At 52.4% G+C, this 23,929-nt stretch overlaps 1 protein-coding gene across 5 annotated transcripts; it reads left to right on the top strand.

Annotated features, from left to right (window-relative positions):
* The first annotated feature begins 4,334 nt into the window (after positions 1–4,334).
* On the top strand, positions 4,335–23,714 carry CENPM (centromere protein M). Of its 5 annotated transcripts, XR_004265799.1 has the most exons (7): positions 4,338–4,488; positions 5,012–5,091; positions 5,479–5,571; positions 6,408–6,487; positions 7,999–8,090; positions 13,235–13,375; positions 14,532–14,605. XR_004265799.1 is itself a non-coding variant. In XM_032270172.1 (6 exons), the coding sequence occupies exons 1-6, from the start codon at positions 4,432–4,434 to the stop codon at positions 23,689–23,691; spliced, it is 510 nt and encodes a 169-aa protein (XP_032126063.1). In that variant the 5' UTR covers positions 4,335–4,431; the 3' UTR covers positions 23,692–23,714. The 5 variants fall into 5 exon arrangements, 4 of the variants coding, with proteins under 4 accessions (XP_032126063.1, XP_032126062.1, XP_032126064.1 ...); XM_032270172.1 differs by lacking the exons at positions 13,235–13,375; positions 14,532–14,605 and adding an exon at positions 23,584–23,714 and having other exon boundaries at positions 4,335–4,488; XM_032270171.1 differs by lacking the exon at positions 13,235–13,375 and having other exon boundaries at positions 14,532–14,976.
* Positions 23,715–23,929: the final 215 nt, after the last annotated feature.

The following is a 23,929-nucleotide window of genomic DNA, read 5'->3' as shown; positions in this document are numbered from 1 at the left end:
GACCAGCCTGACCAACATGGAGAAACCCCATCTCTGCTAAGAATACAAAGCCATGAGTGGTGGTGCATACCTGTAATCCCAGCTACTCCGGAGGCTGAGGCAGGAGAAATCACTTAAACCCGGGAGGCAGAGGTTATGGTGAGCTGAGATCACGCCATTGCACTCCAATCTGGGCAACAAGAGTGTAACTGTCTCAAAAAAATAACAAAACAAACAACAAAAAGGACTGTTAGGAAGTCCTCTCCACACCCCATGCCATGAGGAATCAAAGCCCCATCTGTGCTGAGGGCAGGGGCTCCATGGGGCTATTTACTTCCTGATCTTTCTGAGCAAGACATACTTAGTTTAGTCTGCAGTAAGGACTTAGGCTAGACGGTGTCTCTGCTCTCCCCAATATTACAACAACGAGCACACTGGCATCATTGTCTATCCTGCCCCCATCACACTAAGTTGATCAATAACGTCTGATTCATCTGTCTTCCCAGGGTGGGGCATTGGGTCTGGCATAGGAAATGATAAATGAATGACTACTGAGAATGAATGGATGAATGAAATTAATAAATAGATAATCAATTTATTAATTACCCACCATGTACCAGGTACTTTTTCGAGTGCTGGACATACAAAGTGACTGTAAGTCTTTTTTTTTTTTTTTTTTTCCCAAGTAAGATTTTTCTATTCTACAAGACCTAGACAATTTTTGTTAATTAATGGGCAAATGGTCTGAGGTGCCGGACATCCAGGCATCATATAGAGGCCAGACTGGTTTACATAAAAAAAAATTCTTCATTTAGGAATAGGCAAAGACCTCTGTAAGGTCTTTTAGGCTGACTGATGGGCCCATGGACACCATGTTAACCTCTATGACCTACACAGACACTCCAGATGAGTTCCTGGAAAATCTGAAGTAGGTAGAAGACCAGGCTGAGATATCCCTAAGGTGTGGGACACCACCTCCCCATCCATTGCTACAAGTCACTCACCCTCATCACCCACTTAAAACCTAACCACCCTTAGCCCACCCAGCGCCAGTACCCCATCCCACAACAGGCTTTAAAAGGCCTAAAGCCTGTTATCACCTGTCTATTGCAACATGGCCTTTAATTCCTACAAACTCTCCTTATAATTCCCCTATCCTAGTTGTCCAAAAACCAGACAAATTCTACAGACTAGTCCAAGACCACCGCCTCATTAATCAGACTGTAATTCCCATCCACCCGGTTGTACCAACCCCTATTCCCTCCTATCTTCCACACCCCCTTCCAGAGAAATCATTAGAGAGGCTACGGAAGGTGACAAAGTGGTAAGGCCTGCTATCCCCGTGCTGAGTACAATAGTAATTCCTAACCCTACAAATAAGGGGTTCAATGAAATGACCCACTTGTGTCATGTCAGGATCTCAAGGGGAACAGAGAGGTTTTCATCTCCATTGGCAAACTGAATTTTGGAAGTAAGAAAAACTAGGGTACAAGTGCCTGTCCAGTTAGTAGGAAGGCAGATGTAAGAGGAAGAACCACAGAGGAAAAAAAGTCCTTGGCTTATTCTGGGGGTTACTCTGGACCTGGCTGGACTGGCTGGACACTCTCTAATGGAGTCATGCCTTCTTCCAACCCTCAGTCCTTGATACCTTTCTCCTTGTCTTATTTGTACCCTGTATTTTCCGATTAATCTCTCAATCCTACAAAATCGTATACAAGCGATAACCAATCAGTCAATATGACAAATGCTCCTTCTAGCAACCCCACAATATCACCCCTTGCCCCAAGAGCTCCCAGCAGTCTAAATGGCTTAGACAGAACTGGAAGTGTAAACTGAAAAGATGAGAAGGTGTTCTGGGAGGGCTGGGGTCTTGTACCTAGATACCAAGGGAACCAGTAAGGGCTGCAGCTGTTAAAGGTTGTAGCGGGGTTTGGTGGGGTAACTGTGTGGAGGGAGAGCTTTTGTTTTCATGGTGTATGAGAAAGCGTGTGGTAGCTATAAGTAACTTTTTTTTTTTTTTTTTTTTTTTGAGACAGTCTCGTTCTGTTGCCAGGCTGGAGTGCAGTGGCAAGATCTCGGCTCACTGAAACCTCCAACTCCCTGATTCAAGCTATTCGCCTGCCTCAGCTTCCTGAGTAGCTGGGATTACAGGTGCCTCCCACCGCACCCAGCTTTTTTTTTTTTTTTTTTTTTTTGTATTTTTAGTAGAGAAAGGGTTTCACCATGTTGGCCAGGATGATTCTCTATCTCCTCACCTTGTGATCCACCCACCTTGGCCTCCCAAAGTGCTGGGATTACAGGCGTGAGCCCCTGTAACCAGCCACCATTTACTTTCATTAATAAGACTGGGTATGAGCAGACAGGAAGAGGGGTCTGAAGGAGAGTCTGAGCAGCAAGAGGAGGGTACCCAAGGGTAAAGTGAAAGACAAGGCAATTGCCTGTCTAGGCAAGACCTGCTATTGATGTTTTTAAGCCTGCTAGTAATAAGGGAGGCTTTTCTATAATGTGCAGTTCATATGCTCCTATTTTTTGGTTAACGTGGGTAGCAGGGCTCTTGAGGTGAAGTGTAAAGGAGCACAAAGTGGGTGGGAGATTTCCTAGCGGGTTATTCTGGACCCGGCTGGACTGGCTGGACACTCTCTAATGGAGTCATGGCTTCTTCCAACCCTTAGTCCTTGATACCTTTCTCCTTCTCTTAATTGTACCCTGTGTTTTCTGATTAATCTCTCAATCCTACAAAATCGTATGCAAGCGATAACCAATCAGTCAATATGACCAATGCTCCTTCTAACAACGCCACAATATCACCCCTTGCCCCAAGATCTCCCAGCAGTCTAAATTCTTGCACATTTTTAGGTTTCCACGCCGCTCCCAATCCCATTCAAAGAAGCCCTGAGAAACATCGCCCCATCACCTCTCTGTGCTGGCCTTCCTGATATTCCACTGCCCCCCACTCTTCTTTTCGCTTTATATTACTGATATAAAAAGACAGGAATGTAAGGTCTTTTAGGCTGACTGACGGCCCCATTGCCATCATGTTAATCTCTGTGACCTGCACAGACACTCCAGATGAGTTCCTGGAAAATCTGAAGTAACTGGAAGACCATGAAAAGAGGAAGAAATGATCAACTCCTGGAGCACCTACTCAACTTTGAGACATTCTCTATCGTTCCTTATTCCCACCCCAATTGTTAATGCCACTGGACTTTGGTCAACCTTGTGACTCCACACCCTATGACCCCCTCCCAGTTTGCAAAAAACCACCCTAAACCGTAAGTTCTGTAACTTTTCACCGCCCACCCCAAACCTATAAAACCAACTCCTAACCCACCACCCTCAGCTGACTCTTTTTGGACGCAACCCACCCGCACCCAGGTGAATAAACAGCCATGTTGATTACACAAAGCCTGTTTGGGAGGGTGTCTTCATTCAGAGTGCACGTTTTAATAGTGACAAAGTCTCTAACCTCTTGTTTCTTACATTCTAGATGGAGAGACAATAAACGTAATTACACAGCTGTTGGGAGAACCAGTTCGCTATGGGCCCTGAGTGCCCCTGCACATTCTTGCTGGGTATGCCAAGAAAGCAAGACCCTGGCAGCTCTGTACTCAGGCTGGGTTTGTCTTTCAAGGAACCTTGAAAGACAAGGTAAAGTCTCCGACTGGACAAAGAACAGCATGCTTACCACTCACTATTAAAGCAGTCAACTGGCAGGGCCTGCTGGTGTGCACCGGGAGTCCCAGCTACTCAGGAGGCTGAGGCAGGAAGTACTTGAGCCCAGGAGTTCGAAGCTGTAGTGAGCTATGATAGTGTCACTATACTCCAGCCTGGGCAACACGGTGACACTTGAAAAAAAGAAGAAAAAAAAAAAGGCCAGGCACGGTGGCTTACGCCTGTACTCCCAGCACTTTGGGAGGCCGAGGCGGGTAGATTACTTGAGGCCAGGAGTTTGAGACCAGCTTGGACAACTTAGAGAAACCCCGTCTCTATTAAAAATACAAAAATTAGCCAGGCCTGGTGGCGCGCGCCTGTAATCCCAGCTCCTCGGGAGGCTGAGACAGAAGAATCGCTTGAACCCGGGAGGCAAAGGTTGCAGTGAGCCCAGGTGGCGCCATTGCACTGCAGCCTGGGGAACAGAGGGAGACTCCTTCTCAAAAAAAAAGCACTGTGAGCATGAATGAACGAAAGTGCACAAAGAAATCACTAAAAACCTGCTTACTGTGGAGCGTGGAACAAAAGACCTGTCCACCAGGTGCTCCACGGGTGAGGCTGAAACGCCCCTCAGAAAAGGAGACAGCTGTTCGGGTCCTTTAAGAGGAGGCCCCATCCCGCCCCGCGAAGCCCCGCCCGTAAGGAGGCACGTGCCCCCAGGCCACGCTCTAGGGGCGGGACTCAGGGCGGTTTGAAAGGTCGGCGCGCAACGCAACAGCGGCGGTCGGCCTTGCTGCTGAGATGTCGGTATTGAGGCCACTGGATAAGCTGCCCAGCCTGAACACAGCCACCATTTTGGTAGGTGCCGGCGGACCCGCTTCCCCAGCCGGCCTTTCCTCCCTGGCGGAGCTTCAGCCCCACACGTCTACTGAGCTCCCTGAAGCGCCAAGCCAGCGCGCGCCACAGTGGTGGGGGCGGGGAATAGGCGGAGAGCCACGATATGAACCAATCGGAGTAGCCATTCTCCGAGGCTGAGAGACGTACCCACCAATAGATGCGCGGCGGGCCCTTTTCCAGCTTCTGATTGGCAGGTTTCCGCGCCCGGACTTGCTTGTTCCGCGTCTGGGGGCCTGGACTCCTGGTGAGGCCAGCTGTCGGAGGTGGGGTCAGGGGGAGTAAAGTGCGGTGCCAACAGGCCTGCAGCGGGTCCATACCTCAGCCACCAGCCCGTGCCGCCTCGCGGGGTCCGCTTCTCGGGGAATGCCCTCCGAGCTGCCTGCGCGCGGCGGCCCGATCCCCCCGGGAGTGGGTCGAAGGGCCAGGCCCTCCCCAGGGGATAGTGTGTCCGGGGCTCTAATGGTCGCTCTGTCTCCCTGCGCAGCTGGTGGGCACGGAGGATGCTCTTCTGCAGCAGCTGGCGGACTCGATGCTCAAGGAGGACTGCACCTCCGAGCTGAAGGTGTAAGTAGGCTGTGGCTTGGCCCACGTGTCTCTCACCCTAGAGGGATTCAGTCCTAGCTGCTAAACCCGGAGGCCCAGCGACCTCTCCTCTGATCCTGGGCCTTCTCCCGGCATGTAGCGTAGCTGGCAAGTCCCAACCTCACCTTGACGAGGTGGTGACTCAACAGAGCCCCTTTCTGGTAGAGGGAATCAGACAGGAGTGATCTGAATAGGACTGGCCCTGTCCTGCCTCTGTGCTGGCCCGAGGAGTCATGGCCACAAGAGCCTCGGGTGGCTAGGGTGAGGTTGGGAGCCCTTGACAGACCCTACCCGATGAAGGGCAGCATTTAAACGGTCGCTGTGAGGTGGGTATGGATATCTTGAGTCCTGCAATTTCCTGTTTTTCAGCCACTTGGCAAAGTCCCTCCCTTTGCCCTCCAGTGTGAATCGGCCCCGAATTGACCTGATCGTGTTTGTGGTTAATCTTCACAGCAAATACAGGTGAGACCCAGAGGACAGGACTCAGGCAGGCCTGGCTCAGGAGTGTGCTGGGACAGTGACCTAACTTGTGCTGGGAACTGGGGAGGATGAGAGAGGTCAGGAGTTCAAAACCAGCTTGGCCAATATGGTGAAACCTCGTCTCGACTAAATATACAAAAATTAGCTGGGTGTGGTAGCACATGCCTGTAATCCCAGCCAGCTACTAGGGAGGCCGAGGCACGAGAATCACTTGAACCCAGGAGGCGGAGGTTGCAGTGAGCTGAGATCGCACCACTGCACTCCAGCCTGGTGACAAAGTGAGACTTTATCTAAAGATAAAGTCTCACTAAAAAAAAAAAAAAAACAAAAGCCAGGCATGGTGGCATGCACCTGTCATCCCAGCTACTCGGGTGGCTGAGGCAGGAGCATCACTTGAACCTGAGAGGCGGAGATTGCAGTGAGCCAAGATTGCGCTAATGCATTCCAGCCTGGGTGACAGGGAAACTCCATCTCAAAAAAAAAAAAAAAAATTAATATAAAAATTAGCTGGGTGTGGTGGCACATGCTTGTAATTTCAGCTACTCGGGAGACTGAGGCAGGAGAATCACTTGAACCTGGAAGGTGGAGGTTGTGGTTAGCTGAGATTGTGCCATTGCACTCCAGCCTGGGCAACAAGAGTGAAATTTCATCTCAAAAAATTAATTAATTAGTTAATTAAAGGACAAAGTATTTCTCAAAGGAATGCAACCCTTTGTCATTCTCTGGCCTCTAGGATCAGAGAAGCAAGGGCTTCTGCTTTCTCTGTGGTAAAGTTTTGTTCTCTGGTTTGTTTTCTTCCCCTGGCCTGGCCACCACAGCCTCCAGAACACAGAGGAGTCCCTGCGCCATGTGGATGCCAGCTTCTTCTTGGGGAAGGTGTGTTTCCTCGCCACAGGCGGTAAGTACTTCCCTCACCTGCTACTGCCGACCCCCAGCCAAGGGAAAGCTGGGGCAGTAGACTCCTTGTCAAGGCAGCCTGGGTGATGGAAAGAACGTGTATTTTACACACTCAGGCCTGTCAGAGGGTGGAGGGCAGGAGGAGGGTGAAGATCAGGAAAAATAACTAATGGGTGCTAGGCTTAATACCTGGGTGACAATAATCTGTACAACAAACCCCATGACAGAAGTTTACCTATATAACAAATCTGCATATGTATCCCTGAACCTAAAATAAAAGTTAAATTTAAAAAAAAAAAGAAGACATACTTTGGAATCGGTCTATCTAAGAGTGAATCTGAGCAGATAATTCTTCTGTTGCATGGAGCTGCCTAGTGATTGCCTATGGCTTTCAGTAAAATCCAAACTCCTCTAAAAACACAAAGTACTTTGCAGTTGGGCCTCTGCCTTCTGGGCTGGTCTCATCTCCTGTTACTCTGTTTCTTTGGGTCAGCTTATCGTTCTCAGAAAAAGTCCTGCTGTTCTTGAGAGTTTGTAATATTAACAGTGAAAATAATAATGGCGAGCCTCTTTTGAGCTCTCACTGTGAGGCAGATACTGTAATTGCTTTGTTTTTGTATCTATTAATGTTTGAGGTAGGTATTACAACCTCAGTTTTATAGCCATGAGGTTAATTTGCCCAAGGCCCCTAGATAAAAAGTGGTAGAGCTGAGGTTCACACCTGGGGAAGTCCTGTTTCAGGGCCCATCCTCTTTTTTTTTTTTTTTTTTTTTTTTTGAGACAGAGTCTCACTCAGCCACCCAGGCTGGAGTGCAATGGCGTGATCTCCACTCACTGCAACCACTATCTCCCAGGTTCCAGCAATTCTCCCATCTCAGCCTCCTGAGTAGCTGGGATTATAGGCACCCACCATTGTGACCGGCTAATTTTTGTATTTTAATAGAGACGGGGTTTCACCATGTTGTCCAGGCTGGTCTTGAACTCCTGACCTCAGGTGATCCACCCGCCTCAGCCTGCCAAAGTGCTGGGATTACAGGGGTGGGCCACCGCGCCCGTACTCTTTATGATTACTCTAGGCTTCTCTCAAATACATTTCCTTTTGTTTGTCTTGTAACCCCTACATATACCTCAAAACTCAGCCCTGGTGTCACTCTAGCATGCATGAGGTGTCTGACCTGTCTGCCTTCCCTGCTGAACTGTTAGCTCCTTGAGCAGAGCACCTGGCACAGATAATTCTCAAGAAGCATTGGTGGGCAAATGAAGGCCAGATAATTTCTAGATGTCAACTCACTGACTCCAGAGTGACTCAGTGGGTAGGCACTATTATTATCTTCATTGTCTAATTTGATATTCTTAACTACCTAGAAAAGAAAGTAGGATAGGACTGTCACCCTCGCAACTAGAAAGAAACTGAGCCCCTGAGCGGGGGAGTGAGTTACTCTGCCCAGCACTTCCTGAATTCCATCCAGGAAGGCAGAGATTGCAGCTGTAGCACTCATGGCTTCTTTGCAGCTGGACGGGAGAGCCACTGCAGCATTCACCGGCACACCGTGGTGAAGCTGGCCCACACCTACCAAAGCCCCCTGCTCTACTGTGACCTGGAGGTGAGCATGCTGATCACAGGGACCAACACTGCACTCGGGTGAGGGAAACGGGGTGGTCAGCATACAGGGGTCACATCGGGAATGCTTAGCGAAGCACTGAGTATCCGAGCAAGGCAGCTCCTGAGGTAGAGAGAGACACAGGATCCTGGCATTTCTGCTCACTGACTGTGACCTGGGCAGGTCACCCTGCGCCTTGGGGTACACAGGTGTAAAGCGGAGGTGCTGTACATTCATCTGGAGTGCATCTTATATGCAAGGCTCTAGCACGTGCTGCCCTGCTTTTCCTTTCGCTGCGTTTCTGCAAACTTAGTTATAACTAAGTCTTATGTGTTTGTATTTGTGAGTCCACTCTCCTGCTAGAGTGTAAATGATTGTGAGGCCGGGCATATGTCTGTCTCCAGTAACTGATGCATCCTCATGTCCGTTGGCAGTCAGAATGCCTGATTTGCCCTTACCTCTCTGGATTGCAGACCTGGTCTAGTCCTAGTCCAAGTCAGGGTACCTAGCAGGCAGTAGGGACGTTTGTTGGGTAAGTGAGTAGATGGTTGGATGGATACGTAGGGTGTTGGTTCTGCCCTGACAGGCTTCTGTTGGTGTCTCTCACAAGGTGAAACTAACCATGGGGGGTAGGAAAGTAGCCTTGTTGTTGTTGTTGTTGTTGTTTTAGGTAAGGTCCTGCTCCATTGCCCAGGCTGGAGTGCAGTGGTGTGGTCATGGCTTACTGCAGACTCAAACTCCTGGGCTCAAATGAATCTCCCACCTTTGCCTACTAAGTAGCTAGGACTACAAGCATGCAGCACTGCACCTAACTAAGTATTTATTTATTTACTTTTTAATGTACAGATGAAGTCTTGCTATGTTTCCCACATTGGTCTCAAACTCCTGGCCTCAAGTGATCCTCCCACTTTAGCTTCCAAAAGTGCTGGGATTACAGGCGTGAGCCACCACGCCTGGCCTTCAGCCACTTTTTATGCAGGATAAATCCTGATGACTTTTTTTTTTTTTTGAGACAGTGTCTCATTTTGTCGCCGGGCGCCAGGCTGGAGTGCAGTGGCTCGACCTCCACTCACTGCAACCTCCGCCTCCTGGGTTCAAGCAGTTCTTCTGCCTCAGCCTCCCGAGTAGCTGGGACTACAGACGCGCGCCACCACGTACAGCTAATGACTTTTTGCTAAAGAGGCATCAGCAGGAGTTGATGTGTTCCCCACCACCCCCAGGGGTCTACTGAGGGGTCTCAGGGCCTATGCTGCCCCACCTATGCACCAGGCCTGCTCCATTCCTTTGGAAACCTGTTTGTTGGTTTTGAGATATATTTTGAAGAGTTGTGTTTCTGCTCTATTCTGGGTCTTGTGCCTGTTACCAAAGGCGAAGTGATGCAATGGAGGGAGAACCGAGTGAGCACGTGATCTGTCACCACCATCTAGACCAGGGGCCCTTATCTTGGTGTCCGGGCACTCCTCTGGTGATAGCAGTCTGTGACTGTCACCAGTAGAAATGGGGATGTTTTCTTTTCTTTCTTTTTTTTTTTTTTTTTTTGAGACAGAGTCTCACTCTGTTGCCCAGGGTGGAGTGCAGTGGCATGATCTCGGCTCACTGCAACCTCTGCCTCCCAGGTTCAAGTGATTCTCCTGCCTCAGCCTCCCGAGTGGCTGGGATTACAGGCGCCTGCCACTGCACCTAGTTAATTTTTGTATTTTTGGTAGAGACGGGATTTCACCATATTGGCCAGGCTGGTCTCGAACTCCTGACCTTGTGATCCAGCCTCTGCGGCCTCCCAAAGTGCTGGGATTATAGACGTGAGGCACTGTGCCAGGACTAAATGGGGATGTTTTCATATCACATTAGGATTGGGCAGATCTTATCACTGCCTCACATGGCAGCAGCTGTTAGACCTGCCCCTCAGTTGATGCATCCATCACGATACACGCTTGACTCTGTCACACATTTGTTTTCCTATTTGATGACTACCTTTAGAGCCCCCAACCAGATCAGCGCCCTGATCTCACAGATGAGACCCTGAGGCCTGGGCACATCCCAAGTGCCTGTCCCTGCCAGGCCTTCCTCCCAGAGAGAAGAGGTGACTTTCTCAGCGTCATACAGCTAGTGAGTGAGGGGTAGAGCCAGCTGGTGGGTATGCAGCTGTCTCTCCCGTCCTAACCTGCTGACTGTGTGACTTTGAGTAGGTCACTTTCCCTGCCGCAAAGCGTTAGTTTTCTCATCTCTAAAGGGGAATCACAATCTTTGCTCCATAGTTTAGGTGCTGGTGGGGGACAGCAGTGCCTGCTCGCCTTGTGACAAGTGGTGCAATTCTGTCTGTGGTCATGAGGTGGCAGGCCAGGCCAGGTCCTGGGTTCTCTCATGGCCTAGGCAGGAAGCAAGAGGCCCCTGCCTGGTTCCAGCCAGCAGCAGGAGCTGCAGAAATGCCTGCTTGGAACATATACCTGCATCCTTCAGATGAAGGACCCAGGGTTTGAACTGGCCTCGCTCTTAATGCTGGTGTTGTCCTCTTCAAACACTCCTCTGCATAATTGAGTTTGAGCCCTACCATATATCTTGAGGCCTTTGCGTGGCAGGAATTATCGGCCCTGTTTCATTGATGAGGAAACACAGGAAGGTATGTGATTGACCCAGTGAAATAATTTCCTAGATCTACTGATAGGGCTCTATGCTGGACCCTGGGAACACAAATGAGTTAGATATGGGCCCTGCCCTCTCAGAATCTCAAGAAATAAACAGACATGTAACATACGCAACAGCAGAAGGAGCTTTGGGAGCCTGGTGGTGGAATTAGGTCATTTCTTCCTGGATGTCATGGGCAAAGTCATGATTGTAGTCAGACGTGGGCTTTTGGGTCACGTCTCTGGAGTGACGTGGATTGGAGGAGACCTGGCCAGAGGCAGGAGGCTGGGTTGAGCTGCTGCAGGAGGCAGGTTGTAGAACCCAAGCCTCAGCAGCTTAGAGATAGATTTCAGGGACAAAGCCCACCAAACTCAGAGTGAATTTATTCAAAAAATACTTCCTGAGTTTCTTTTTTTTTTTTTTTGAGATGGAGTTTCGCTCTTGTTACCCAGGCTGGAGTGCAATGACGTGATCTCGGCTCACCGCAACCTCCGCCTCAATTCTCCTGCCTCAGCCTCCTGAGTAGCTGGGATTACAGGCACACGCCACCATGCCCAACTAATTTTTTGTATTTTTAGTAGAGACAGGGTTTCACCATGTTGACCAGGATGGTCTCGATCTCTTGACCTCGTGATCCACCCGCCTCGGCCTCCCAAAGTGCTTGGATTACAGGCGTGAGCCACCGCGCCCGGCACTTCCTGAGTTTCTATAGTGCCAAGCACTGTTCTAGGTTCCCGGGACACAGCACAGAGGAAAACAGTATATTAAAAAAAAAAATCCAGCTTCCTGCTGGGCACAGTGGCTCATGCCTTACTGTAATCCCAGCACTTTAGGAGGCCGAGGCGGATGCAAAATGAGATCAGGAGTTTGAGACCAGCCTGGCCAACATGGTGAAACCTCACCTCTACTGAAAATACAAAAATTAGCGGGGCATGGTGGCTGGTGCCTGTAATCTCAGCTAATCAGAAGGCTGAGGCAGGAGAATTGCTTCAACCTGGGAGGCGGAGGTTGCAGTGAACCAAGATCGTGCCACTGCACTCCAGCCTAGACAACAGAGCAAGACTCCATTTTGGGAGGAAAGAAAAACCCAGTTTCCTGCTGGGCGTGGTGGCTCACACCTATAATCCCAGGGAGGCTGAGGTGGCAGGATCACCTGAGGTCAGGAGTTTGAGACTAGCTTGGCCAACATGGTGAAACCCAGTCTCTACTAAAAATACAAAAGTTAGGCAGGGTGGCACATGCCTGTAATCCCAGTTACTCTGGAGGCTAAGGCTGAACCCGGGAGGCGGAGGTTGCAGTGAGCCAAGGTTGCGCCACTGCACTCCAGCCTGGGCAACAGAGTGAGACTCTGTCTCAAGAAAAAAAAAAGTCCCAGCTTCGTTCTAGTCAAGGAAACAAACAGAGTAAATGATGTACTGGAAAGTGGAGGCGTGGCATGTCAGGTGGTAGTAAACAGGCAAGAGTTAGGCAGGGTGACCAGGAAGCACCCCTGCAAACAGGACTTTTAAATAAATAAAGACCTGAAGGAAGTAGGAGGGCAGGCCATGGAGATACCCGGTGGCAGGAGGAACAGCAGGTGCATGGGCCGTGCGTGGAACTTGCCTCATGTGCTCGAGGTCCTGAAGGGAGGCCTGGATGGCTAGAGCACAGCAGCAAAGGGCGGGTGGGGGAAGAATCAGGAACAGTGGGGCTGGATCAGTAGGGCCTGGTGGGGAGCTCCTGGAGGGCTTGGGGCCAGGGAGGGATGTGGCCTGCCTTGGGGTTTTTTTTCCTCCAGATGGAGTCTTGCTCTTTTGCCAGGCTGGAGTGCAGTGGCGCAATTTTGGCTCACTGCAACCTCCACCTCCCAGGTTCAAGTGATTCTCCTGCCTCAGCCTCCCAAGTAGCTGAGACTACAGGTGTGCGCCACCATGCCTGGCTAATTTTTGTATTTTTGTTTTATTTTAAGAGACAGAGTCTCACTCTGTTGCCAGGCTGGAACACAGTGGTGTGACCTCAGCTTACTGAAACCTCCATCTCCTGGGTTCAAGTGATTCTCCCGCCTCAGCCTCCTGAGTAGCTGAGGCGGGTTCCACCATACCTGGCCAATTTTTTTGTATTTTTAGTAGAGACGGGGTTTCACCACATTAGCCAGGATGGTCTCTATCTCCTGACCTTGTGATGTGCCTGCCTTGGCCTCCGAAAGTGCTGGGACTACAGGCATGAACCACTGCACCCGGCCAATTTTTGTATTTTTAGTAGAGATGGGGTTTTACCATGTTGGCAAGGATGATCTCAAACTCTTGACCTCATGATCCGCCCACCTCAGCCTCCCAAAGTGCTGGGATTACAAGCATGAGCCACTGTGCCTGGTCCTGACTTGGGTTTTAAATGGACCCCTCTAGCTGCTGGGAGGAGAGCAGACTGAAGGGAAACTAAGGCAAAAGTAGACAGGTCGGGAAGTTCTTTCTAGGGGAGTGAAGTGTGGATTCAGTGCTGGCCAGGGAAGGGGATGATGGAATGGTCTATGACACCGCTGTTTCCAGGATGGAGCCAGCAGACCCTGCTGTGGCCAACCCATGAGGCATGAGAGAAAGAAGAGTCCTCCCTGACTCTGAAGGTTTTGGTGCTGACTGGAAGGACAGAGTTGTCTTTGGCTGAGATGGGGAAACCTGCAGGAAGAGCAGGTTTTACGGGGCTTCAGGGGCTCTGTTTTGGGCATGCTAAAATTAAGGGGTCTGTTAGCCACCTAGGTGGAGAAATCAAGTAAACAGCTGCATACATGTTTGCATTCACAGGGAAGACCTGGAGGTGTACTTTGGGTGTTAATAGCAACTAGGTGGTTTTAAAGGCACAGAACTGGAGGAGGTCACCTGAGGACTGAGTGTGGGAGAAGAGACTGAAGGACCAAGCTCTCGAGCCCCAGCCTATAGATGTTGGGAAAAGGCGAGGGAGCCCCCTGTGTGGGGGAGGAACCCTGGGTGAGCATGGGGGTCTGGGAGCCAGGCAGAAAAAGCATTTCAAGGAGGGAGTAAACAGCAGTGTTCGACTCTGCCAATGGCGCCAGTGTGGTGAGGACTGAAATGCTGCCGCTGGGTCTCATACCAAGGAGGTCATGCTGACAAGTGGTAGGAGTAAGAGCAGGGTAGTTGAGGATGCCTTGGTCTCTAGTGCTCCAGTTTCAGTGGGTGGCGACACCCCAGCCTGCCCCCAGCTATAGAGGAAACAGAGGTGAGATGCTTCTGCGGCTGCCTGTTGGCCAGGGGAAGACACTGAGCAGCGTCATGTTCTTCAAACGAACGCGTCCAGAGCATCTGTGCCCAGGCCTTGGGCAATCTTGTCCCCCTCTGGCCCCACAGCTCCCCTAAGGCCATTCCTTTTTGATGGCACCTTCTTATCCATGGTGAGGGCCACCTGCTGTCCCTCCCTCCTTCGCATCCCTGTGAGCATCTTATGCTCCCTGGTCTTGAGCCTTTGGGGCTCCTGCTGCCCAGGTGTTGGTTGGAAGCAGCCCTGGTTCAGAGCTCAGCTCTGCAGTCACTGTGTGACCCTAGAAAGTTCAGTCGACCTAGCCAGCCTGAGCCTTCATTTCCTCTTGAACAGGAGGTCGGGCTCTGGATGTCTCGGGAGGTGGTTTGAAGGATTGGGGAAGCCAAAGCAGTTGGAAGCTACTCTGAGGTGTGGCATGAATGAGGGTGTGGCCATGATGGGCAGTGGTGCCCTGAGCTGCCCCTGAGTCTCTGCCCCCAGCCCTGCTCTGGCAGCCCCTGCAGCTGCTCTGGGCAAGGGAGCAGGGCCAGCTGCTGAGTTCTGTCTCACCGCTGTTCTCTGCTCTCCCCGCAGGTGGAAGGCTTTCAGGCCACCATGGCACAGCGCCTGGTGCGCATGCTGCAGATGTGCGCCGGCCACGTGCCTGGTGTCTCGGCTCTGAACCTGCTGTCCCTGCTGAGAAGCTCTGAGGGCCCCTCCCTGGAGGACATGTGAGGGGAGCTGGCCCTGGGCTGCCCCTCCCCATGGCTTCTTGCTGACTCCATACACATTCCCTGTTGAGGATGTTGAGGGCTTGACAGGCCCCAGCTCAGCCCTCAGTGGTTGGGAAGGTTCCCTGCAGTGCCCATGCTCTAGCAGGGAGAGCTGGGCAGAAGCAGCAAGGGTCCCAGCTGATGGGACTCCTCCTACTCCCACGCTCACTCTTGCAGATTCTTGTGTCTTTAGCTGGCGTGTTACATCTCCATTTAAGGTTTCCTTTGAACAAAAGGTCTGTGGCTAAAAAAAGTTTAAAAATCACTGGTCTAATTCACCACTTTGACTTTGCAGATGAGGAAACTGACTCAGAACAATTAAGAGTAGGGTGGGGTGGGCCTGGCGCAGCGGCTCACGCCTGTAATCCCAGCACATAGGGAGGCCAAGGCAAGCAGATCACTTGAGGTCAGGAGTTTGAGACCAGCCTGGCCAACATGGTGAAACCCCATCTCTACAAAAATACAAAAATTAGCCGGACACGGTGGTGGGTCCCTGTAGTCCCAGCCACTCGGGAGGCTGAGGCAGGAGAATCACTTCAACCTGGGAGACAGGGGTTGCAGTGAGCTGAGATTATGCCACTGCACTCCAGCCTGGGTGGAGTGAGACTCTGTCTTCAAAAAAAAAAGAAATCACACAGCAGAGTTCAAAAACTGGTACAAATTAGGAATTGCACCACGTTGGAAGTTTGCAAGAAGTGAGAGAAGCTGGCTAGAGGGCTTGTTTTTGGTTTGATGGTGAGAGATTGTGCAGTGACCATTACGTTCCTTCTTCCTTGGGTCTAATTGGAAATGTGTAGAGGCACCAACTAGACTCTAGAAGTCCCATAGCCAGGTCAGGGCTCCTGCCGCTGCGTGGAACAGGCTTGGCACATGGGAACTTGGGGGTGAAGGGAGTGTCTAGGAGAAACCTCAGGAAGAGAGCCCGGTCCTGACTCCCTTGGAACATGACAGTGCCCTCCCCACCTTCACCCTGCACGTGCCACAGCCTGCCCTCAGGCCTCAGGATGGACCCTGCTTGAAACCCTGGGCGGTACCTCGGACCTCAGGGCCTCTGCACTTTTTTTTTTGGTTGGTGGGGTTGGAGTGCAGTGACGTGATCTCAGATCACTACAACCTCTGCTTGCTGGTTCAAGCGATTCTCCTGCCTCAGCCTCTGGAGCAGCTGGGATTACAGGCATGTGCCACCATGCCTGGCTAATTTTTGTATTTTTAGTGAAGACAGGGTTTCACCATGTTGGCCAGGCTGGTCTTCAACTCCTGACCTCAGGTGATCTGCCTGCCTCAGCCTCCCAAAGTGCTGGGATTACAGGTGTGTACCACTATGCCCAGCTAATTTTTGTATTTTTAGTAGAGATGGGGTTTTGCCATGTTGGCCTGGCTGGTCTCCAACTCCTGACCTCTGGTGATCTACCCACCTTGGCCTCCTGGAGTGCTGGGATTACAGACGTGAGCCACCGAGGCCGGCCTGAGGCCTGTTTCTGTTTTGATGTCACCATCACAGCTGGACCCATGCCCTTCACTAAGGGGTAGGCTACCTCCTAACTCCTTGTAGGTGTCAGGGATGTGGCCCTGTCTGCCCCTTTCTGTAGATTCCTTCTGGAACTTAGCCCAGGCCCCACCCCTAGTGCTCAGTAAAGGGTTGTAGACACCTGGCTGACTTCCTGGCAGACCCTTGGGCTCTGCTGAGGACCTCAGTCGTGTAGATTCCAGTCAAGGTCCCACATGTCACCCGACATTTGCAGGGCCTGTTATGCTTCACAGAGCTCTTCTCACACAGCAGAGCTATGAGGTAGATCATGTTTCCCCAATTCACAGTTCATGAAACCCACCGTTGTCATGGGAGGTGTCACAGTCACACAGCTAACCAGCAGCAGAGCCAGTCCCAGTCCCCTGCTTCTTCCCTCCAGTTTTCCTGTGTGCCTAATCCTTGAATAAAGGTTTGGAGGCCGGGCATGATGGATCATGCCTATAATCCCAGTACTTTGGGAGGCCAAGGCGGGCAGATCACTTGAGGTTAGGAGTTGAAGACCAGCCTGGCCAACATGGTGAAACTCTGTCTCTACTAAAAATGCAAAATTAGCTGGGCATAGTGGCGCACATCTAATCCCAGCTACTTAGGAGGCTGAGGCAGGAGAATCGCTTGAACCCGGGAAGCGGAGATTACAGTGAGCCAAGATCGCACCACTGCACTCCAGCCTGAGTGACAGAGCGAGGCTCTATGTCGAAAGAAAAAGGGTTTTGGGCATCTCCACTGGTCAGGCCCTAAGCTGGAATACAGAGAGTGGAGACAGCCCATGCCCCCTAAAAAGCAGCAGTCAGCAAGCCACAGTTGCTGCCTCAGGATGGGACCACTAGTACACTGAGCATCAAGGGAGGGGGCAGGATAGGCCAAGGGCAGAGTCCCTTAGTGTGAGAACAGCACAGTGCAGGCACTGGGCCCGAGCAGGCCTTCGCCAGCAGCGATAAACCCCTTGGGCACTTGGTCGGGGAAGCCAGCCTCTGTGCTGGAGGAGGGGTGGCTCCAAGGCCGAAGGAAGAGGCTGGAGGTGAAGCTTCACATTGGTCCCTGAATGGGCAGTAACAGCAGAGGCCTGGAAGGCCAGCCTTCCCAGAGAGTGACATTGTCTTGAGCCCCTCTGTCCTGGGCCAAAAAGGGCAGCTTTGCAGTGTGACTGGGCAATAAAGTAGTCTTTGGGGGGCTGATGGAGTCAGGGGTCCAAGCAGGGGAGGAAGGCAGCATAGATGCAGACTGCCTGCTCTTCTGGGATGTCACTTTTTGCTGGAGACAAAGAGAGGCCTTCCCCACACCCCCTCCCCCGCCCCCCAGCCCGCATGGGGCACCTCTTTCAGGTCCCTGTGCCACATTTTCCTTGCCACCTGGTACCATTTAACAAGAGAAGTGGCATTGCATTCTCCAGCCAAGGGGTTGGGAACCTTCCAAGCACTGGGGAACACAGTGCTGTCACTGCCGCCAGCTCCCAGCCGAGCTTGGCAGGGGCCCTAGAACCAACAGGCCTCCCCTCTGGAGTTGGGGGCTGGCCTGCCCCTGCCTCACAGGAGAGCGAACCACACTTAAATGGCAGGCAGGTGCCCTCAGACCTGCTGTCCCTGGAAGGTGGGGGATGGGTGGCCAGAGAGTGGGGTTGCTTCATGCCATCTGGAGACCATTGACATTGTCCAGGAGACAATTCGAGGGAAGTAATGGAAGATCAGTGTGTGCCCGGAATTGGTGCTTGGTACTGAGGGGAGGTGGAGGGAGATGGGAGAGGCTGGGCTTGGCTGCTTGCTTGGTGGCATGACCTCAGGCAGGTCACTCACCCTCAGCAAGCCTCAGTTCCTCAGCTGTAGCATGGCACCAGGCTTACTGATGCCTTTCTTCTTAGCTGGTTGAGGACTGGCAATGAAGAAGCCACATTTTATGTATATATTTAGAGATGGGGTCTTGCTTTGCTGCCCAGGCCGGTCTCAAACTCCTGGCCTCAAGCCCATTATTTTTATTTATTTTTGTTGAGACAGAGTCTTGCTCTGTTGCCAGGCTGGAGTTCAGTGGCGTGATCTCGGCTCACTACAACCTCCATCTCCCGGGTTCAAGTGATTCTTCTGCCTTAGCCTCCCGAGTGGCTGGGATTACAGGCCTGTGCCACTATGACTGGCTAATTTTTGTATTTTTAGTAGAGATGGTGTTTCACTATGTTGGTCAGGCTGGTCTCGAACTCCTGACCCCGTGATCCACCCGCCTTGGCCTCCCAAAGTGCTGGGATTACAGGCATGAGCCACCATGCCCAGACTTTTTTTGTTTTTGTTTTTTTGAGACGGAGTCTCACTCTGTCATCTAGGCTGGAGTGCAGTGGCACCATCTCAGCTCACTGCAGCATCCATCTCCTGGGTTCAAGCCATTCTCCTGCTTTAGCCTGCCTAGTAATTAGGACTATAGGTGTGCACCACCATGCCTTGCAATTTTTTTTTATTTTTAGTAGAGACAGGGTTTCACCATGTTGGCCAGGCTGGTCTTGAACGCCTGACCTCAAGTGATCCTCCCACCTTGGCCTCCCAAAGTGCTGGGATTACAAACGTCAGCCACCATGCCTGGCCTATTAAAGACTTCTATACCACTTTTTTTTTTTTTTTTTTTTTTTTTTTTGAGACGTAGTTTTGCTCTTGGCCAGGCTGGAGTGCAATAGCACAATCTCAGGCTCACCACAATCTTTGCCTCCTGGGTTCAAGTGATTCTCCTGCCTCAGCCTCCCGAGTAGCTGGGACTACAGGCATGTACCACCATGCCCAGCTAATTTTGTATTTTTAGTAGAGACGGGGTTTCTCCATGTTGGTCAGACTGGTCTTGAACTCCAGACCTCAGGTGATCCAGCCGCCTCAGTCTCCCAAAGTGCTGGGATTATAGGTGTGAGCCACCGCGCCCGGCCAGCATGCTCTACTTTAAATTCACTGAATACTCTTTTGGAAAAAGATAATTTGGGCCACTGTACTCCAGCCTGGGTGAAGAGCGAGACTCCATCTCAAAGAAAAAAAAACTTAGCTGGGCATCTGTAATCCCAGGTACTAGGGAGGCTGAAGTTAGGAGAATTATTTGAACCCAGAAGGCAGAGGTTGCAGTGAGTTGAGGTCGTGCCACTGCACTCCAGCCCGGATGACAGAACGAGACTCCATCTCAAAATAATAAAAGGTAATTTGGAGTCTTCAGAGAGAAGGGGGTCTCTTGATTTTTGTGCCCCCAATTCTCCTAAAACACCCTCACAATGGCTCTGATGCAAGTACTACTAGGATATATTCCAGATGAGAAAACAGGATTTGAGGGGCAAGGGCACTCAAGATGAGCCAGCAGGTGGGAGGGGCCTGCAGGGGGTCTGTGTCCACCTGACTGTGAAGCATGGCCTGGGACAGGATGGGGTAAGTGAGGGCACTCTGTGGATGGGACAAGCACAGTGTCTTGGGGGAGCAGTCCTTGGGGACGGAGAGGCCCCAGCCCCCCAGATCTGGTTGTGAAACTGCTCTGAGGCCTGGAATGCACACTGTACTTCAAAATCAGTTTTCCTTGTAATTATGCAGTAATACCCAGAACACTTGCTCAGGAAAAGCCTGCAAACAATACAGAAGTGTGTGAGTGACAAAGGGCGTTTCCCCAAGGTCCCCAGAGGCAGCCTCTGTTTTCCCTTGAGAGTCTTTCTTTACTGCCTCGTTCTGTGCCTTTGCCCCCTTGTGTGGGTGCATATAGAAACAGCCTTTTTGGTATTCTGGGAATGGGGTCGTGAGTCGTCCGGTGGAGATTGCTCTGCTGGCTGGGCCGGGCTGGCAGGACTTCAAGTTGCCTCTCGGCTCTGGCTCCAGCTCCTCTCATGACACCACCAGGATCACCCCTTGTGGGGATTTCCTTTTGTATTTAAAAGTTCCCGCAGGGTGCAGTGGCTCACGCCTGTAATCCCAGCACTTTGGAAGGCCGAGGTGGATGGAATTCCAGGTCAGGAGTTCAAGACCAGCCTGGGCAATATGGTAAAACCCAGGCTCTACTAAAAATACAAAAATTAGCCTGGCGTGGTGGTAGGTGCCTGTAATCCCAGCTACTCAGGAGGCTGAGACAGATGAATTTCTTGAACCTGGGAGGTGAAGGTTGCAGTGAGCCAACATCACACCACCGCACTCCAGCCTGGGCAACAGAGCGAGACTCCATCTCAAAAGCTCCCACAAACAAGGACAGTGCTACAAAGAACCCCTCACTTGGGATAGGGGAAAGGATGCAGTGTCGTGGGCCTCTGGAAACTGGGAGAGGGGCCAGCATGGCCAGGAAATCAATACGAAGTCCTGGTGAGGCCAGAGCCGTGCAACTCAGAGTCAGAGGCCTGGGAGACCCCGATCCTGTTCCTCCCTGAACTCACGCCGGGGGAGGGCAGGTCACGCCCTTCCATGAAGCAGTCACCAATCTTTGCCTGGGTCTTCATGGGCCGGAGCTGCCTGTCCTCAAGCTCTCCACTCCGTGCCTGCGCACTCCAGCACTTCACGGGTACCAGCCAGGGAGCCTCAGCCACTCTCAGCATGGCCCTGGGATAGGGGGCATGGGCCCTCCATGTGACATTAGAGAGCAGACCACAGCCCCTTAACCACAGGGAGCGGAGCCCCCACCTCTTGGGGGCTGGGTGTGTGAAGTGGAGGGAGGCCATAAAGCCAGGGTGGAGAATGGGGAGAGGAGGAGGGGTCCCCCAGGGCCAACCTCCCAGGCCTTATTCAGGATGCCACACAGGAAGGCCCTTGTGAATGCACAGGGCGACCCCTGAGCAGATGCCTCCAGTCATTCACCACTCACTGAGCACCTACCAGGCAGGCGCTGTTTGAGGTTCTGGGGAAATAGCAGGGAAGCAGAGAGGAAACCCAAATGGGACACAACATTGTGGGTGGGGAGGTGAGGAGTGCTGGAGAGAAAGTCAGAAGGGCGGGGTGCCCGAGGGTTAGGGGTGTAATTTCAAACGGCGGGGTAGAGAAGGCCTGGTGGATGGAGACCTTGGAAGAGAGGACAGGGTGGAACGATTCCCCAAGGATGTCTGGGGGAAGCAGATAGGGCCCAGTGACCAGGAAAAGATCACTGTGCAAAGCATCTCCCTATCCAGCCTGCCCCTCCCACAGCCCTATGTGGAGCTGGCATGGCCAGTCACACTTTACAAAGAGGGAAAGCAGGCTAGAGAGGAGAGGGGCCCACCAGGCAGCCCCCAAGTCTGCCACACTACACACATCAGTGGAGTTATCTTCCTGTGTGCGGACAGTGGCAGGGGGAGGGTTGGGGGTAAGGTCCAGGGATCTGTGTCCTCACAGGGAGGCTGGCCAAGCATACTGGAGGAGGAGTAGGGCTGTGGGACCCCTCTGGGCCTGGCCAGCTCGCAGGGGCCCCAGTGCCACAGGCATCCCCTCTGATAGAAGGTGGCGGCCCAGGGAAGGCTGGCTCCTGTGCAGGTCTGGGGCTCTAGGGAGCACCCACCCACCGTCCCCCTGGAGCTGCCCTCAGTGGCTCCTGGTCTACAGCACCAGACTCAGGTGTGACCCGCAGACTCAGGGTCCATGGCCTGGTAGCCCACTGCATTGTCTCCCTCGGCCCCCAAGTGTGAGACCTCCTTTCACAGTGACTCTCTGCCTGTATCCTTCTGGCCCCAGGGGACACTGGAGGGAAGGGGCTAAGTCTGCAGAACCTTCTGGAAAAGGTTTCTTTGTGCTGAAGCCCTGCCAGCAGGCCTGGCCCAGCACCCCTGGTGTGTGTGGGTTGGAGGGGGGGCAACTGTAACAGGGCTTTGTCTCAAGAAGCCCCCCACCTCTCCTTACCCACCAGCCCACTATAGCACAGCTGGCCAGCTGGCACTGGGCCACTGTCTGGGAGGGTGGGCGGGGCAGGCATGGGCAGGCTCTTGTTTCTGAGCCTCACAAGGCCTGAAAAGGGGGGCAGGTGGGGGGGCTCAGAGAGGGAAGTGGGCCACCCCAGGTCACATTGCAGATTGGCCACAGACCCCAAGTCGGTGGGACTCAGAGGCTGGGTCTGTTCCCACTGTACCACTTCCCCTCTGCGGCTGGGCTGCTCCTGCCTCTGCTCACTGGGGTGCAGGAGACAGGGCGCAGGCTGCGGAGCCCCCCTCTTGCTAGGAAGCCCTGCCTCCTTGGTAGGGATGGGAAACACCATCAGATTGGAGCCTGGACCACTAGCCATGGAGAATATAAGCTTTCCAGGGGGCCCAAGGACTGCTCGTAGCCAGGTGGCCTGAGGTGGATAAATGAATGTGTGACTCCAAGCTCTACCTCTCTGAGAGTAGGACCCAAACACCACCTTCCTCCTAGCTTACAGGAGCAAGGACGAGGTAGCTGCCAGGCCCAGCTGAGGAGATGCTGCCTCCAGGAGCCTCGGCTCCCCATTCCCAGTCTGTAAGGCCAGGGGGCCTTGCCTGCCTTCAACAACAGCCTCCAATTTGTGACCACGTCATGACCATGGCCAGCCTGAGACATTTGACATTTGTTTAAAGCTGTTAAAAATAATAGGTTTGGCTGGGCCCAGTGGCTCATGCCTGTAATCCCAGCACTTTGGGAGGCTGAGGTGGGTGGATCACAGGGTCAGGAGATTGAGACCATCCTGGCTAACCCAATGAAGCCCTGTCTCTACTAAAAATACAAAAAAGTAGCCTGGTGTGATGGTACATACCTATAGACCCAGACACTCGGGTGGCTGAGGCAGGAGAACTGCTTGGACCCAGAAGGTGGAGGTTGCAGTGAGCCGAGATCAGGGCTTGAATTCCAGCCTGGGTGACAGAACTAGACCCTGTCTCAAAAGAAAAAAAAAAAAAAAATTAATATACTTGATTTAAGAGCTATGGGGAAAAAAGAACACAAGGGATGAACATTTCCCACATTGTTCTGATTGTGAATTCCTCTTAACTGTTGTGTCATCCATGCAGTGACACAGAGCTTGCTGCAGCCCACCCCCACCCCATTTAGGAGGCCCAAGTGGAAAGGTTCCTGTGAGGCCAGGCACCTGCACACACCATAGACACAGACCCTGCAGGCCTTTTGTCCCGGCACCTGCCCAACACGGGCACATAGGAAGCACCCGGCAAACATTTGTGTCACATGAATGGGTGTCGCATTTGTGTCTGCTACTCTTAGCAGCTGGCCTCTCTCTCTGGCCAAGGTGAGGGACCCTGGAACTCTGACAGTGGGTTCCAGCCCTCCCACTCTCTCTGTCCCCAAGAGCAACCTCCTCGAATCTCTGCTGGGGTCAGAGCAGCCAGCGCTTCTGCTGTGAAACGCAGACCTGGGGCAGATGGGCCCCCTCCTCCTAACTCCTGTAAATTCTCCCAACTCTGGCCTCACTGGGCCACCCTCTCCAGGGACAGGTTCCCTGTTCCTGGGTTCCCACAAGCCTCAGTCTGCTCACATGGCTGGCACAAGGGCTAAGTGAGTGGCCTGGGAGTCAGGCCTCTGCAGCCCTCACTGATGGGTAATAGCACCAACAGTGTTATTGAGTGGAGGTGTGGGTGTGGGTGTGGGTGTGGGTGTGGGTGTGGGTGTGGGTGGCAGGGTTGTGGCCCAGTCTTCTGGCTTTGTCCCCACTCCTCTGCCCCACAGAGAGGCTTTTCCTGCTCTGGCTCCCCTCCAGGCTCCTGCCCCCCATCTCCATACCATACACCCATGCTCACCCACACCTGCTCCCACCCCCACATCACCGTACACCCACACTCA

This window comes from Sapajus apella, unplaced genomic scaffold (assembly GCF_009761245.1).
Source record: "Sapajus apella isolate SASKATOON/1434 unplaced genomic scaffold, GSC_monkey_1.0 scaffold205, whole genome shotgun sequence".
Classification (NCBI taxonomy): Eukaryota; Metazoa; Chordata; class Mammalia; order Primates; family Cebidae; genus Sapajus; species Sapajus apella.
Note: the sequence above shows the minus strand (reverse complement) of the source record. Positions and strands in the feature narration are given on the sequence as shown.

Coding starts and splice junctions, on each gene's coding strand:
- CENPM (XM_032270171.1), top strand. CDS start 4,432: ATGTCGGTATTGAGGCCACTGGATAAGCTGCCCAGCCTGAACACAGCC. Junction 5,572..6,407: donor AATCTTCACAGCAAATACAG/GTGAGACCCAGA, acceptor TGGCCACCACAG/CCTCCAGAACACAGAGGAGT. Junction 8,091..14,531: donor TGCTCTACTGTGACCTGGAG/GTGAGCATGCTG, acceptor CTCTCCCCGCAG/GTGGAAGGCTTTCAGGCCAC.